The sequence below is a fragment of the Ailuropoda melanoleuca genome, chromosome 11 (assembly GCF_002007445.2).
Source record: "Ailuropoda melanoleuca isolate Jingjing chromosome 11, ASM200744v2, whole genome shotgun sequence".
Lineage (NCBI taxonomy): Eukaryota > Metazoa > Chordata > Mammalia > Carnivora > Ursidae > Ailuropoda > Ailuropoda melanoleuca.
In genome coordinates this window covers 12,490,874-12,506,029 of record NC_048228.1, presented here as the reverse complement: position 1 = coordinate 12,506,029, position 15,156 = coordinate 12,490,874, and the positions used below count along the sequence as shown (strand labels likewise).

The 15,156-nt window shown below is 58.2% G+C and overlaps 1 protein-coding gene and 1 long non-coding RNA gene across 12 annotated transcripts in view; one reads left to right on the top strand and one right to left on the bottom strand.

Moving 5' to 3' along the window:
- ARHGEF10L (Rho guanine nucleotide exchange factor 10 like) overlaps positions 1 to 15,156 on the bottom strand; it is a 159,235-nt gene that overhangs the window by 69,360 nt on the left and 74,719 nt on the right. For 5 of the 11 annotated variants that reach the window (XM_034671270.1, XM_034671267.1, XM_034671271.1 and 2 more), the window contains exons 7-11: positions 13,057 to 13,226; positions 8,336 to 8,452; positions 5,576 to 5,684; positions 2,886 to 2,992; positions 653 to 730 (exon numbers count right to left, since the gene is read on the bottom strand). In XM_034671270.1, coding sequence (XP_034527161.1) covers positions 653 to 730; positions 2,886 to 2,992; positions 5,576 to 5,684; positions 8,336 to 8,452; positions 13,057 to 13,226 — 581 coding nt within the window. Of the gene's footprint in view, positions 1 to 652; positions 731 to 2,885; positions 2,993 to 3,742; positions 3,975 to 5,575; positions 5,685 to 6,224; positions 6,591 to 8,335; positions 8,453 to 13,056; positions 13,227 to 15,156 lie in introns of those variants that run through there. The other 6 variants (XM_034671272.1, XM_034671273.1, XM_034671275.1 and 3 more) reach the window with 5 other exon arrangements.
- On the top strand, positions 5,098 to 10,291 carry LOC117804366. The gene is made up of 3 exons (XR_004628717.1): positions 5,098 to 5,299; positions 5,598 to 5,881; positions 8,432 to 10,291. It is a non-coding gene; the product is annotated as an uncharacterized LOC117804366 (long non-coding RNA).

Below are 15,156 nucleotides of genomic sequence, written 5' to 3'. Positions count from 1 at the left end.
TGGCGCTGTCCAGCTCTGCCTATGGCTGAGCCGGTCCATCGAATGGAATGGTGGCAGTGATGTCACCCCTAGCTCCCTCGGCCCCCAGACCCAGAGCCACACTCCGACTGGACTGACCAGGAACACAGTGATATTTCCATCTCTCCCTGCCTGACACCTGGGCCCCCTTCCGTGGATCCGAACTCGGGAGGAGAAGGGGGTCACTAACACCCCACAATATCTGCCTTCCCTGTTGGCCTCTCTCGGAGCCGCAGCATCCCAGAGGATTCGGCACGTCAGGAGTGACTACACACCAGGTCGGGACAGTTAGTTGACATGGCAACGCTTGGCATCCTTGCGGCCAGAGAGAGGGTGCATCCGCTCCAGCCTCGGGGGGGCCCAGGAGGATGGGAGACACAACCCTGCTCCGGGGCTCCTGGAGGGCAGAGGAAGGCACGGTGCCCTCCACACCTCACTTCAAAGACCCTCAACTTTGTTCCCAAAATGCAGTCCCACTGTGAACACCGAGGCATCAGGAAGTCCTGCTGCCCCCATAAAAGTGCTGGCCTGTGGCCCCTTCTCCTTAAAGCTGCCCCCAGTCCCCCAGCACTCCTTATAAAGTGTCCGTCTGGGGTCCTCCCTGCTGTCTCCCCAGAGGCCCCTGGAGTCGCACCTGGAGAACCCGCTTCAAAGACTCCACGTAGCTGCCTTCGCTCTGCACGATGGACCCCAGGATGTGCCTCCGGACCACCTGCTCGGGCCAGAAAGCGCGGTCAGCGCCTGCACCTGCCGCCGCACAGGGCGAGCGCCGGACGTGTGCGGAGCCCGGCGTGGCAGGAAGAGGGGTCTCGGCGCCGGAGGAGCTGACGGCTACGGGACAGAAGGGACCTGTCTGTCCCAGAGCCCGCCCCAGGGAGCAGGGGGACCTGTGGCTGTACATTTCCCCGCAGAGCCCAGACTGCAGATGGGGTGTGGGGTGCTGGGGCTCTGCACAAACATCCAGGCAAAGGGAATCACTGGCTCCCCTTCACAGCGTCAGGCGGCCCCCCATCCTTGGACAACTCCAGTAGAAAATTCTTAGATGGAGCAGAGATCTCAGCTCCCACTCCTTGTAGCTCCCACCCCCCACCAATCCCTCTCCCACCTCACCGAGGGGGCTCCACTGCAGGCCAAATATCCCACCCCTCCCCCACCCCCCACCGGCCCCTTCTCTCCTCAGCCCAGATCGACAGACCCTCAGGCGCAGCCTGACAGCACCCGTCCAGATGCCCTCACCTGCTCAGCAGCACAGAGGGGACGGGGGCAGCGGTGAATTCTGCTGCTCAGAGGAATTGGGTGATATCTTTAAAGCTACTGTCACCCAGCCGTCACCCCACACATTCTGATGGAGCCGGTATGGGGCACTACCTGGGTACCAGGGTTTTTAGAGCACCCCAGGTTACTCCACTGTGCCCCAAAGCCAGGACAGAGCTCATGAAAGGTGTTACGGGAGAGGTGTCTGAGGCGGAAGCCCGTCCACCTTGTCCGTGGCTGAGAGGGTGACCGACCCCTGCTATGCCCTGACAGCCGTCCTGAGCAGCGATCCGGGTCCCCAGCGCTGCCGTCTCCCCTGCTCTTCTAGGACACCTCCGTCCTGCCCCTGGCACACCCCTCTCAGCAGTTCCCACTGTGCCCCAGGCCCAACCACGGCCCACACAGCCCCACGGCTGTGGGATGGCCCAGGCCACTGTCTTTCAAGCTGTCCCAGGTGACATGGGGCTCCTGGAGGTCAGCGTTGTCAACGATCCCCAGGTGCCCAAGTCATTCCCAGGGCAGAGTTCCCGACCTCAGCACCCTGACACTTGAGGCCAGGTGATTCTCGGTCGTGCAGCCTGTCCTAGGCACTGTAGGGCATTTCGCATCCCTGGCCCCTACCCACTAGATTCCAGTACCATCTCCAGCTGGGACAGCCATAAACGTCACCAGACATGGCCACATGCCCCAGGGGGTACAATCACCTCGGTTGAGAGCCACTGGCCAGGAGTAACGAATACTGCCCAGGAAACCAAGAGGCTCCTGAGAGGCCACCAAAGCCAGAGAGAGGAGCCCTGGACTGTGAGCCAGAAGCCTGGGCTCATGCGCGGCTCCAACTGCTCTGACAGGCACTTGCTGCCAGGGGTGAGGGTCACCACCTCGGGGCCCAGGGCAGGGCTGGCCAGGCAGCTAACAGACAGGAAGGAGGCGGGAGGACAGACTCCCGAGACACGATGTGTCATATGTCATCTACCTGGTTTTCAAAAGCAGCCAAACATCAGGATTTTCTGCCACCCACAAGGGGGGCAAATCCCTTCTTGGCGCTTGCTGCCCTGACAGGACTTGCTCAGCGTCCCCACACCCAGGGAAAGTCGGAGGTCTCTCTCCCTGTTTCATGGCTGGGACAGCCAACCTGACAACATGCCTCTGCCCGGGGCACAGAGCAAGGCCACCCGGTCCCTGTCCCACAGTGACACTGAGGGGGAAGGGAGACTTCACCCCAAGGCCCCCGGCACCTGGGAGAAGCCTGTGGGTGGAGGGCGGGCTGGCCTCTCCACATCTCCCAAGTTGGATTAGCTTAAGTCTCCTCCACCCTTCTGTCACAGCAGCCCCTTGCTTCAAACAACACCTCCGTGTGAAAGGGCTAAGCGGGAGTGCACTGGTCCCCCTGGGGTGGGAAGCAAGCACTCCAAACGCGGGGGCCCACCACCCCCAGGACAACAGCATGGGACCTGCAGGGTCCAGTCTGGAAGTCTGTGCAGCTGGTGAGGAGACAAGAAGCTGGGGCTCCCCCGGGAGCCCCCGCTCATCACTTCCCCTTCAAGACCCAGACTCACAGGGCCCCCAACCACCCCTTCCCCTGAAGACCCCACCACCCAGCTCCACCCGCAGACCTGCTGAGGGCTCAGGCCTTCCGGCATGGGGCCCAGCTCCGGGGCTGGGGGCTTGATGTCCGTAACGCTGACCTCCAGGAGCCCCATGTCCTCTTCCTCTGAGTCACCTGGAAAGTCAGACGGGCTGGTAACACATGCGAAGGGAGGATAACATACCCTGCTCGGCTCCCAGAAGTTGGGAACCACCCTGGGCCAGGGTCCCAGGGCCACAGAGGGTCACTCACTGCTGCGCTCTGCTAGAGTCATCTGGCCAGAAATACAGGGGAGCCAGCAACGGGACACAAAGCAGCATGCCTCGGGGCTCCAGCTCTCAGCAGGGTCTCTGCCAGAAGTCACTGTCCCAGCTCAGACCCGCCCCGCTTCTGGCCTGGCTAAAGCCAGGCCGCCTATGTCTCCATCACTAGGCACTAAAAATAGTTTTCTTCTGGATGCCCAGAAGGGGGAAGAAAGTAAGCCCCAAGAAGAACGGGGCTATTTAGCTGTGTTTTCGTGTTTTCATCTATTCATCAAAAAAAAAAAAAAAAAAAAAAAAGCTGCAGGCAGACCCAAAGGGAGAAAGTTCAACGGGACAGTGCAGACACGAGTGGGAGCAGCTCTCAAACGGAGTGCAGGAGACAGAGCCCCGGGCAGAGAGAAAGAGGGAGGTCAGGCAGAGTGCAGGGATCTGGCGTTGAACAGCTCTGCCCCCACAAGAGAGACGCAGGCAGAGGAAGACGGGACCCTAGCTACTCTGGCTCTGAAACCCAGTGGTGGTGGCTGTGGGCAGCAGGGCACTGCGGGGAAGCTGGGAAGAAGGAGGTGGCAGTGACCCTTGAGCCAGGAGCCGAGGGAGCAGGGACACCCAGGCAGGCCCTTACCTGAACAGGAGACAGAAGAGGAGGAGGAGGAGGGACAGCGGACCACAGTGTGGGGGTGGGGGTGGTGAAGGCCCTCCTGCCTGGCCCACATGGTACCCCGGGCATCACTCCGCACCCACCCCAGCCGCCGGCCCCGCGGCTTCCTCTTCCCCCATGCGCCACTGGGTAACATTCTTGGCCAGTGATCTGAGCCCTGCTGTGGCTATTAATAACGCCTCTGGTGGGAGGGTTACTTTAGGCAAGGCTCTGGGCTGGCGGGCAGGGTGGGGAGGGCTTAAGGAGAGCCTGCTGGCAGCCTGGCCACACTGGGGGTGGGGACAGTGACCAGGAACGGCTCCCGGCCTACCAGCCTGTCCACCCTGTCCTTCCTCCAGGCTGCTCCACCAAGTCTGGAAGGACTCCTCGGCCTGTCCCCTCCCTCGTCGGGGGCCAGGGCTTCCCCAAGGGTTCAATGCTGCATCAAGGGCATGCAATGGTGGGGTTGAACCCCTTTCACAGATGAAGAACCGGCCCCCCTGAGAGGGGAAGAACTATACAAGGTTGTGTGGCCAGGAGGCCGTGAAGCGGGGATCTGAACCCACGCCGGCGAGACACTGTCCTAGCACCAAACCCCTCCACTCAGTGACTGCCCACCGAGAATGACATCTGCCACATCGGAGCTGGGAGCTCTTTCCATGCACCGCCTCGGTCATTCTCACCATGGCCCCCGAGACACATGCCACAGTAGCCCCATTGTACAGATGAGAAAACAGAGGCACAGGGAAGGGAAAGCGTGTAACTTTTAAAGGGGGCACAGAGTCTCAAAGTTCTCCCTGGCTTGAATATCTGTGCTGGCCTGGCTCGCATCTCTCACCCCCCACCCCTCACTCCAGCCACATGGAGCCTCTGCCGTCCCTTTCACGCCTGTGTGTCCCCAGGCAAGTCACTGAACCTCTCTGTGCCTGTCTGCTCATCTCCACACGGGAAACAGGGCAGTCCTGCGGACTGTCCGGTGTCTATAAGGATTAAGCAAGGAACTGTAAGGATCGTCAGCGCCCAGCACACGGTAAATACCCGATAAATGTTGACCGTTGCGAAAATTGTTCTTTTTTTTTTTCTTTTTTTTTTTTTTTTTTTGGTGCTGAAATCCAGGAACAAACCAAACAAAATCATTTCTTGAATGTCTCCTATTGCCCTGCTCCAGGGCCTTTACACACACTGGCTCCTCCACCCAGAGCAACGGTTCCCTGCCCCACTCCCCACCTCCTGACTGAACTGGCTCTCATCCTTCTCCTGCTCCCGGTCCTCCCCCAACTGCTCATTTGCATTGCGCTCCTTTATGCTCCCGCCTGGGCTCCCCCCTCCTTGTCAGCCTCTGTGGTCACTTCCTGTTCATATGCCTGCCCCCCACTGAGCCAGGAACTCCCCGAGGAAATGCTGCCTCATTCATCTTGGTGGCCCTGTATGTACCCAGCACGGGGTGCAGCACTTAGGGGGTGTTCAAGAAATATTGGCTGGTGGACAGATGGGTGATGGGCAAAGGAAGGAAAGAGCGGGAGTGCTCAAAGATGAGGCCAGGTAAGCCGAACAGCATGGGAGGCAGGAGGCCAAGACTGCCAGGACAGAGACCAAAGGCAGGGAGGCTGAAGGGAGAGGCCCCACCTCCCCCAAAAAGAGGTGGGTCGTACCTGCCAGAGGGTGGGAAACTGGCTGGGACCAGCTGGGATATTTGGGGGTCAGTCCCCAACCCTTACAACCAGAGGATCCCAGGCCCCAAGTGGCTTCGCCCACCCGTCCCTGCAGTCACAGAGCTGAGCCCTGAGCTTCCTGCCAGCCAGGCCCATGGCGCCTCACCGAGAACGTCTTTCCTGTGCAGAAAGGACACTTTGCGCATGACAGCAATCCTCGTCTTCTCCAGCCCGTCCTTGGTCCCGCTCTTGGCAGCCTTCATGAGCTGGGTCATCTGAGCAAAGGCAAAGGGGCTCATCAGAGAAGCTGAGGGATGCCCCAGGATGCCTGCCAAGGGCCGCCAGCCCCACCCAGGCCTCACAGCCAGAGCTGCACACATCAAGACCCCTGGGCCCATTCACTTCCAGGGAGGTGGCAGCAGAGGCCAAGAGGGACAGCCAGGCAGTGGCACCTGAGACATCCCGGGACAAGGTGAGAAGGGGCATTCGTGCCCGGGGGATCACCCTGGAGGAACCCTCTTAATCGGCAAGAAGATGTTTTAACCCGATTGTCCCCCTTTGGGGAAAAATTCAAGGCCTGGAGTGCTACGCCTGGGTTCAGATCCCAGCTGTACCTCTCGGGACAAGTCACGTAACCTCACTGAGCCTCAGTTTCCTTACTGAGATGTGCCAGGGTCTGTGAGGACTAACAGACGGGGTCTGGGGAAGCGTGCTGAACCGTAAAATGACCTGTACGTGAATCCACACCCCCATCCCATCTGCCAAACCCAAGTGAGGGAGCCCTCCCTTGCCCCCCAAACAACCAAGTTTCTTACTGAGCTGAGGCCCGGGAAGGCGGGGGAAGGCTGAAGCGGCCACAGAGCCAAGCGCAGCTTCCCCTGTGCGAGGAGGGACCCGCGGACACCATGCAGCAAGCTAAGCAGGATGGGAGGCGTGCCCAGGAGGGGGAAGCCGCCCCCCGAGCGCTGGGGGAGCACAGGGCATGCACACGGAGCTGCGGTCCCCTAAGTCATTCCTGCGCCGCTCAGCCACCAGCCCCCAGCCCTGCCATCCTCCCCGACAGAACTTCCCCTGCCAGAACTTCCTACAATGATGGACATGCCCGCTAGGGGTCCACCAGCCCCAAGTAACTCCTGGTACAACTGAGGACCCAAAGTCCTGATTATAGTTCACTGTAACTGATTTAAATTTCAATAGCCATGTGGCTGTCATAGTGGCCAGTGCTGTTCTGGGAAAACTCTCTCCTCCCTGAAGCTCTCTGCTGAAGGCGGGGAGCACGCCTGGGGGGGGGGGGGGCCAGGCTCCAGTCTCTGCTCTCACTATCACCTTCCTCCAAACAAGCCCCTATCCCCGCTCCCCGCACTCCTTGGGCCTCAGGCTTGCAAAAAAACCACTGGGTGCTGGGCTGAGGCAGAGGGTGGTGGCTTTTCAGGAACAATGCTGACTTTCTGGAAACAACCAGCTGGGGGAAGGGGAAGTCCCCCGGGGGCCTCCCTACATCTAAACAGCACAATTCTTCAGCAGTGATTCCTGGCCTCTTGGGGTGGGGTGGGGGGGGTCACAAGCCCCAGATTAGAAACCTGTGCTCTGAGCCCAGTTCCTTCCTGGCAGAAAGCCGAGGCAGGGAGCTGCCCTACAAACTCTCAAAACGGTCTTCTCTCGGCATTTTCCTGTGCAAAAAAGAGCAAAAAATGAACACCCGGAAGCTGTCCCCGAGTCAACCTGCGGCCTCTGCCCATCTTCACAGTGCAGGGGCCAGGCCGGGGGTCCGCGTCTGGGGTCACGGCCAGGGCGAGAACCCCGGTGGTAAACTCTGCCCCCCACGTGCCCCCTGCTCCTCTCCCGGCCTTGTTGGCCTTCAGAGAAGTGAAGCCTGCCCCCCTCAGGTCACAGGCCCCCCCTCATGGCGCGTCTATACAAGGGCCCTGCAAATGATAAAGTGTCTGGCCCCCTCCTCCTGGGAGGTCTCGGGTTTGGACAGAACGGGCAGTGGCCCAGGATGGAGACCACTCACTTCGGCGCTCACAGACCCAGGTTTGAATCCCAGCTCTGCCGTGGCCCGGCGCTGTGACTACCAGCCAGCTGATTCACTCGCCAGCCTCAATGATGCCAAATGACAGCAGTAAGTCAGCTGCCTCCCTGGGGGCCCTGGGGACAAAACAGTCAGGTGCCCAAATAATAGGGGTCACCACCCACCGAACACAAGCACAGCACAGAGCACCTTACAGATCTGAGCTCACCTAATCCTTCCTTCCATCCAGCCTAGGGGCTGGTATGGTTAATGCCCCCATTTCACAGGTGAGGAAACCAAGGCTCAGAGAGGTCAAGAGGCCCGCCCAGGATCACACAGAGAGGAAGTGGTGGGACTGGAATTCAAAGCCAGGCCTGCAGGCCTCCAAAGCCCATAGGAGGTGCTCGATTAAGGGAGGCTCCTGCTGTCGATGTCATCAGGATCCACAAGTCCGAGTGCCATCTGAGAAGAAGGCGCTGTGATGTCTGCTACAGACTTCTTTAGCCTGGATCTCTCTGAACAGCTCAGAGGGACAGGAACATCCAGCACCGCTCACTCATGCTCACATTTATCAGAGCAGAACCCTGCCACCCGCCAGAGTTATCAATTTGCAGATTCCTGGGCCTTGGTCCAGACCTCCAGCATCAGCATCTCTGGGGATGGAGCTCAGGAGTCGGCATGCTCCAAAGCACTGCTGGTGATGCTGGGGGCCCTAGAGCACGCAGACCCACCCAGGGACTCTGCAGACCACTAAGGTTTCGCTCACAGAGAGAGAGGCAAGGATGTGGAGAAGTGCGCACCAGTCCCGGCACAGACACGAGATGTGGCCAGGCTCCCGTGCCGGGGCAGGCATCAGGGGCTCAGGCCCCCCTCTACAGGGCCCCGGCCGGGACGCGGGAGACAGACAAACAGTACCTTACAGTCGTACTTGTGCTTCAACGCCTGCATGTCTCTCCCCCCAGCTCTTAAAGCCAAGATGTCTCTCTTAGTCCTGGCGCATCTCTCCTTTAGCCTAGTCAGGTCTGGAGAAAGCTGGAGCCCCCAAGCGGCCAGGCAGAAGGAGAGCAGGTGCGAGGAGGAGGCGGGACAGGAGGAGACAAACAGGACAACAGAGGAGAAAGGAGACCAGGTGAGGCGGGATGTGGGGCGTGGGGAGGGCTCCCACCCCAACATGTAGGCAGCGGGGGCGGGGTCCTGGCTGCTGGGAGGACAGGAGAGGACCAACCAGGCCCCCCTCAGGGAAGGGGGACAGCACTTGGAAGACAAGGACTGTGTCTCAGGCATCCCCCCATCCCAGGGGCCAGCGTGGGGCTGGTGACATAGGAGGTTCTCGGTACGTCTGTGAGATGGATGGGTGGCGGGGGGATGGATGGGCAGGATGGGTGGGTGGGCAAATGCATAGGAAGACGGGTGAATGTATAGAGGGATGGTTGGACAGGTAGATGGACAACAGACAGAGGGATGGGTGGATGGATGGATGGACGGACAGACAGATAAATGGATAGGTGAGCAAATGGATAAACTTAGTTGGATGACCGCAGAGCTGTGTAAATGGATGGGCAGGTGAACTGTAAGATGAATGAATAAAAACACAGAGGGACTGGTGGGTGGATGGAAGCAATGCCGTGCTGGTAAGTATTTAACAAATGCTTCTCCAGGAGAAAGAGCCCTGCTTTGTAGTATTTCCATGGTGTGAATACTCCTACCATGGCAAATTTCACACTACCAGTGTGACACCACTGAAAGCAGAGTTGGAAAGAGTGTACAGCTGGTTCCTAGATCTTGTGAACTAGGAAGAGCCAGCTCTGGCACACCACTGGAGGAAGGAATGGGTTAATAGAGGGAGGCAGGAGGGAGGGACAGAGGGAGCGCAGGCAGGCAACTGGTTGGAAGGATGGGTGGCAGACTAGCTTACATACTATCTGCGAAAACGGATGGATGGAGAGACACACAGATAGACATTCAAGTGCGTGACCCATGTGAGCAACAGTGATATTTGGTAAAGCATGCAGAAAACCGAGACATACAGAAAACCATGCTCCGGAAGCATGAACTCTGGAGGCAAGCAGGCCTACATTCAAATCACCACCCCCTGGCTCACTAGCTGGAAAAGTATCTTTACCTCTCGGAGGGACACTTCCTCACTGGTCAAGTGGCCGGGATAATTACTTCACAGAATTACTGAGAAGATTAAATGGGCAATACGCGTAGAGCCCAGGACTTAGTAAGTGCCCAAAAATGGAAGCTGTTATTACACTACCTTACAAATTATAAATGCTCAGTATTTGTTGAATGGACGGATAGTTGTTCAGATGGCTGGCTGGCTGGCTGGCTGGCTGAATAGATGGGTGGATACTTGGATAGATGGATAGGTGGGTGGATGGATGGATGGATACCTGCATAGATGGATAGATGGATGGATACTTGGATAGATGGTTACATGGATGGATGGATGGATGGATGGATGGATGGATGGATGGACGGATCCATGCATGCATGGACAGAAAGATGATATATTTTGTTTCAGATCAGATGTGATATTGAGTTGGAGCTCTCCCACTTACTGGCTATGTGACCTTAACCTCATCATTTCGCCTCTCTAAACCTTTGTCTTAGGTTCTCCGATCAACAAAATGAGACTTTTAATGCAAATAATACCGACCACTCTAGGGTGTTAGGAAAACCATATGAACTGCTTTGTAAACTGTACCACGCTAAGCAGATGTTCACTCCTGTTAATGCAAAGAAAGAGTAGGACAGGGATCCTTCTGAGAATTACTCAGACTCCCCAAAACTGGAGAGTTGGGGTTTCTTCTGAGTCCTGTTTCATCTGTAAATTGACAATAAAATCATAAAGGCCCTGGCTTTGCCCTGTCCCTCTGCCTCTCTCAGGATTAGAAGAACCAGGACCAGAGGTCAACGGCAGCCCTCGGCCACATCCAAGCAGGGGAGTGAGCAAGGCTGAGGTCAGAGCTGGCGTTTCTGCCCAGTGCCCTGGCCAGCTGGATCATAGTAACCTCAATTATGAAGAGGTCACAGTCAGAAAAAGGAAAAGTCCAAGGCAGCCCATTCCACAACTGGAAAAAAAAAAAAAATCCCACTGACCATGGGTTGTAACCAGCAGTACTTATTAACATAACAGGATCAGGTCCCTGCTTACATCGAGGTCAGGTGCTTCCAAGGAGGTCCCTCTGCAGACCCCTCCGTCACTTTCTTTGGCAAAAAGCACCCGCTGAGGGCTGGCCTTCCAAGACCCCTGAAGGAGGGACTACACTAGTTCTCTTGCAGCTGGACGGGAAGCCAGGCCCCCCGGTCAGACTCCAAGGACAGGGTCTCCACTGCCCTATGTCCCACAGCACACACAAGACACAGCCAAGCAACGGTGGCCCCACCATGCAGCCACCGCAGTGCCAGGCACAGGAGCAGCTCAGGAGGGCAGAGCACAGCGGACAAGGCTCAGCGGGGTCTCCAGGGCAGAGGCGGGCGTCACAGGAAAGCTCCCCCCCGCCCCGTCTCCCTGGGAGCCTGTTGTTCAGGGAACAGGCAGGCCTTGGCCCATGGCCAGAGAAAACGTCCTCGTGGTTGGAAATTCCAAGAGCCCTGCTGCATGGTTTGCCTGCTGAGGAAGGGTCCGAAGCCCCTAGCTGGAGGGTCTGCAGGATAAGAGCTAACGGGCAGCCCCCAGAGACTCCTCCCCTGGGGCCCAGCCATGGTGAGGGCCAGCCCCACATTTCTCTCTGTGGCCCCTTGCATCCCCTGGGGGCCAGAGCGCTGGTTAAAAAGCAGATGGCCAGCCCGACCCAAACCCTGAACCAGAGTCCCTGGGGGTGAGGCCCTGGCGCCTGTGAGTTTCATCAGGTACCCTCGTGATCTCGATGCCTACGCAGGTCTGAGGATCAGCCCTGGGGAGCCCAAATTCAGCATCTCCCTGCCTCGTGCCCTCTGAGAGATGTCTGTGGTTCCCTCCTGGTCCCCAGCAGGAAGGCAAGGGGCTGGCAAAGCCGCCTCAGGGGTATTAGGAGGGATGGGACTGCCAGAGGCCAGAGGCCCACAAAAGGCTCCAGAGAACAAGGGCGGGTCCAGGCCTCGAGCACCTCCTGTTCAGAGCATCCTGAACCAAGCCGAGGGGCATGAATCCTGCCCTCATCTCGGGGGACTCCCGGGCCCGTGTGGCTTCATAGCCAGAGCCCTTCCTCCCCTACAGCAAAGCACGCCACCCCTGCCCAGGACAGAAGAGAAACAGGACTATTCCCAGGCTTTCTCCTGAGCCATTACTCCAGCCTGGGACACCTTTCCCAGCCCTTCTGGCTTCTGTGCCAGAGAAGCCCCCTCCTGACTCGCCTTATTAGATACCACCCGGGTCAGGCATGAGGCCGTAGAGACTTGGGCTCGTGTTTGCAGAAAGGCATTTGGGGCTTCATTTTTGACAATTGCTTCATATCTGGTATTCCTCCTACACCATCATGGTTGGCCAATCGGGTTGGGTCTTCCTGTTCCCGTGCACCCCTGCCCACACCCTCAGAAATGACCGGGCACACAGCAGCTATCATAGATGCTTAATTTTATCCCAGAAAGACATCAAGGCCATTTTCCGTGGCCCAGCCTATGGAGCCCCGGCCACAAGACTGGGTTCAAGAGAGACGTGCTCAACTCCCGGGCCTCTGGGGGACTTGGGAAGCCCCTCCTGGGCTGAGGAAAGTCTATCTGAAGACCATAAGTGTGGATGCTGCTCTGGCCAGCGTCCCCCCTCCAAAGAATATACCCAAACTCAGAAAGGGACAGGAGGCACTAGGCAAGACTCGGAGGTGCCCATAACCCCAGCCTCGTCCTGGGGCCCCTACCCTCTTCCTGTACCACCTTTGGGTGTCTGCCTTTCTCTGTCTCTTCAAAAGGAGGCTGATGGGACCCAGTCACCTCTGCTGGGGCAGGGCCTGCCTCTAAGAAGCTGTTCCCATTAAACCCCAAATCACAGCATGGGTAGAATCTGCTTTCTAGTGGCTTCCATAGAACAAATGGGAGGCGCAGCCTGTCTCAGAAGGAAGCAGACAACCCATCCTCCACTCGGCTTCCATGGCTTGGAAACCAGCAGAAGGAACCTTGTTCCAGAAACCGTTGCACGAATGGCATTTTAAAAGACCTTGAAAAGAGGCCTTCTGGGCAACTGTGTCTTCACCATGGCAGCTCCCCCCTTTGCTCACTTCCCCAGGGCAGAGGACAGTGTGGGTCCAGGACTGGTCTCAGAACACGTCCTGTAGGGCAGGGAGGCCTACCTGACGGGATCTAAGTGCCAACTCTTATCGGCTGGCTGGGCTGCCTGAAGGCTGACTCTTCAGCCAGATCTGAGCCCGCCAGCATCATGGTCCCTTGCCGGGTCCGCCACGGGAATGGGGTGGGGGAGCCCCTGGGCCAGGTATGGACCGCGCCCATTCCCGGCTGACGGCTCTCCATGGTCAAACAGCAATGCTGGCGGATCGGTTCCTATTTTGGGGGCACTTGGGCCACCTCCTCTCTCACTATACATTCCTGAGGGTCACTAATAGGATATGAGTCTGAGTCCTGGCCCTCAGCACCCACCTTCTCCAACCCCCGGGGGGTCACAGTGCCCTGGCTGGGGTGACAGATGCCCGCCCCCTTACCTTGGGCTGGAAGGACACGCGGTGCTTGGCGGGCTCTGCCTCGGGCTTGGTCTCCTCCCCCGAGTCCTCGCTGTAGCTCTCGAACTCACTGGAGCTCCAGCCTAGGTCCTCCGCCTCCCTGGGCCCCCCGTCCCGGTGCACATCCTCGTAGAGCAGGTTCCTCTCCACCCCTGCAGGCCAAGGGACAGGGTGCTGAGCGGAGGCCCCTGTGCCAAGCTCACCAGACCCAATTTCTGACCCAGGCAGGCAGGTGGGGGATGGGAGGTGGTCGCGGTTGGGCCCTGGGTCTCCACCTCCACGTCCTTGTCCATAAAACAGAAATGATGACCACACAACATCCACCTGGTAAGTGAGGAGGACACGAGAAAATGTGGAAAGGCACAAGAAATGTGCGGGGCCCACAAAAGGCTCCTTAATCCCCACCCACTACTCCTCAGGATCGCTCTTCTGGGATCTGAGAGCTCATCCTGGGCCTCTGGGAATGTTTTCGTGGGAAACAGAAGACCTAGAACCAAGCCCTGACTCCGGCCTTCAGCTCTGGCCCCAGCATCCTCGGGGGCAAAACAGAAATTGTCAGGAGCATTAAATGAGTGGGGGACCCCTCACCCCAAATCTTGAGTTTCCCATGTGGGTTCAGGATGGTCCAGTAGGGGGCGCGCCTGGCCCAGCATCTAGGAGGGTACCCCCCCCACCACCCCGCAGTCTTCCAAAGCCCCACTGGGGAACTGGAGGACAAAGAGCTGAGAGTCTACTGGTCAGGAGGGACAGGACCCCCAGGGCTGGAACACGCCCGCGGTCCCTGTCACATCCAAAGTGAGAGGCTGCTTCAAGGCAGGGGTGGAAAAGCCGCTGCCCAGGTAGGCCCAGCTCTACCCCAGAGACCTTGGGCCTCACTCCCATCTCTCTGGGCTGCACTTCCTCACCTGTCACCTGAAGGACTCAACTGCAAGCCCTACAAAAGTGAGGCCAGACCCCAAAAAGTGCACGAGTTGAACATGCTTTAGTCCATGCACAAGAAACACGGCACGAGGGTTAAAAAAATCTGCTCAGAACAGGGACCTCGCTGCACGATGATGACAATAATAAGCCAAAAGTTCTCTCTCTCTCTCTCTCTTTAAAAATATGAACTGAAAGCTCTAGCAAAGAGCCTAGCACATGACAGGCACTCGCAAAGAGCAGCTCGTCCTTCCTCACAGGGGCTCTGGGTGGGCCTGGGTGTCATCCCACTGACCCACAGCCCCCACCTCCACCCTACATGAGAGCCAGGGAGTGGGGGGTTCTGGGAGACTGTCACCCAAAGAACAAACAGACACACTGAGGCTTAGCTGGGGGCTCGGGTCCCAGGATGAGGAGGGAGCATAAGCTTATTTTTAAGCAAAAGATAATAATGACTAACGTCTCCAGGGACTGGAGCAGCTGGTGACCAGGCTGTGACCTTTACAAGGCTGGGCTGATTGTCTTATTACTACAGTGGAGGCCCCATGACCCGTGAGCAAAGGGGCAGGGCCCAGTTCTTGGGGCTCCCTCTGAGGAAGAGCCCAGACAGCCTCTCGAATGCCTGCCTCCCCACACTTCCAGGAGCCCCAGCCTCCCCCACACCGACACCTTCAGTCTCCCACTTCCACGTCTCCCACTGGATTCTCCGGCAGCCCTCAGGTCGGCAGGTGCGAGTAATCACCTCCTCGTTAGGAAGATGACAGAACAGGGGCCTGGAGAAGCCACGTGGCTTGCGCAGGGTCAGACAGTGCTGGGAGAAGGGGCTGCAGACACCTAGGCCAGGCTCCCTCCATTCACACACTGCCTTCCGCGGAGGCCTGCCAACCCCACCATCTCCTGGACTCATTTGGAAAGACTCTCTCCAGGGGTGCCTGGGTGGCTCTGCTGGTTAAGCAACTGACTCTTGGCTTTGGCTCAGGTCATGATCTCAGAGTCCTGAGATCAAGCCCCAGGTCAGGCTCCGCACTCAGCGCAGAGTCTGTTTGTCCCTCTCCCTCCCCCCTGCCCTCCCTACCTTGCTTGCACAAGCACTTGCTCACTCCCTCTCTAAAATGGAAGGAAGGAAGGAAGGAGGGAGGGAGGGTGGGAAGGGAGGGAGGGAGG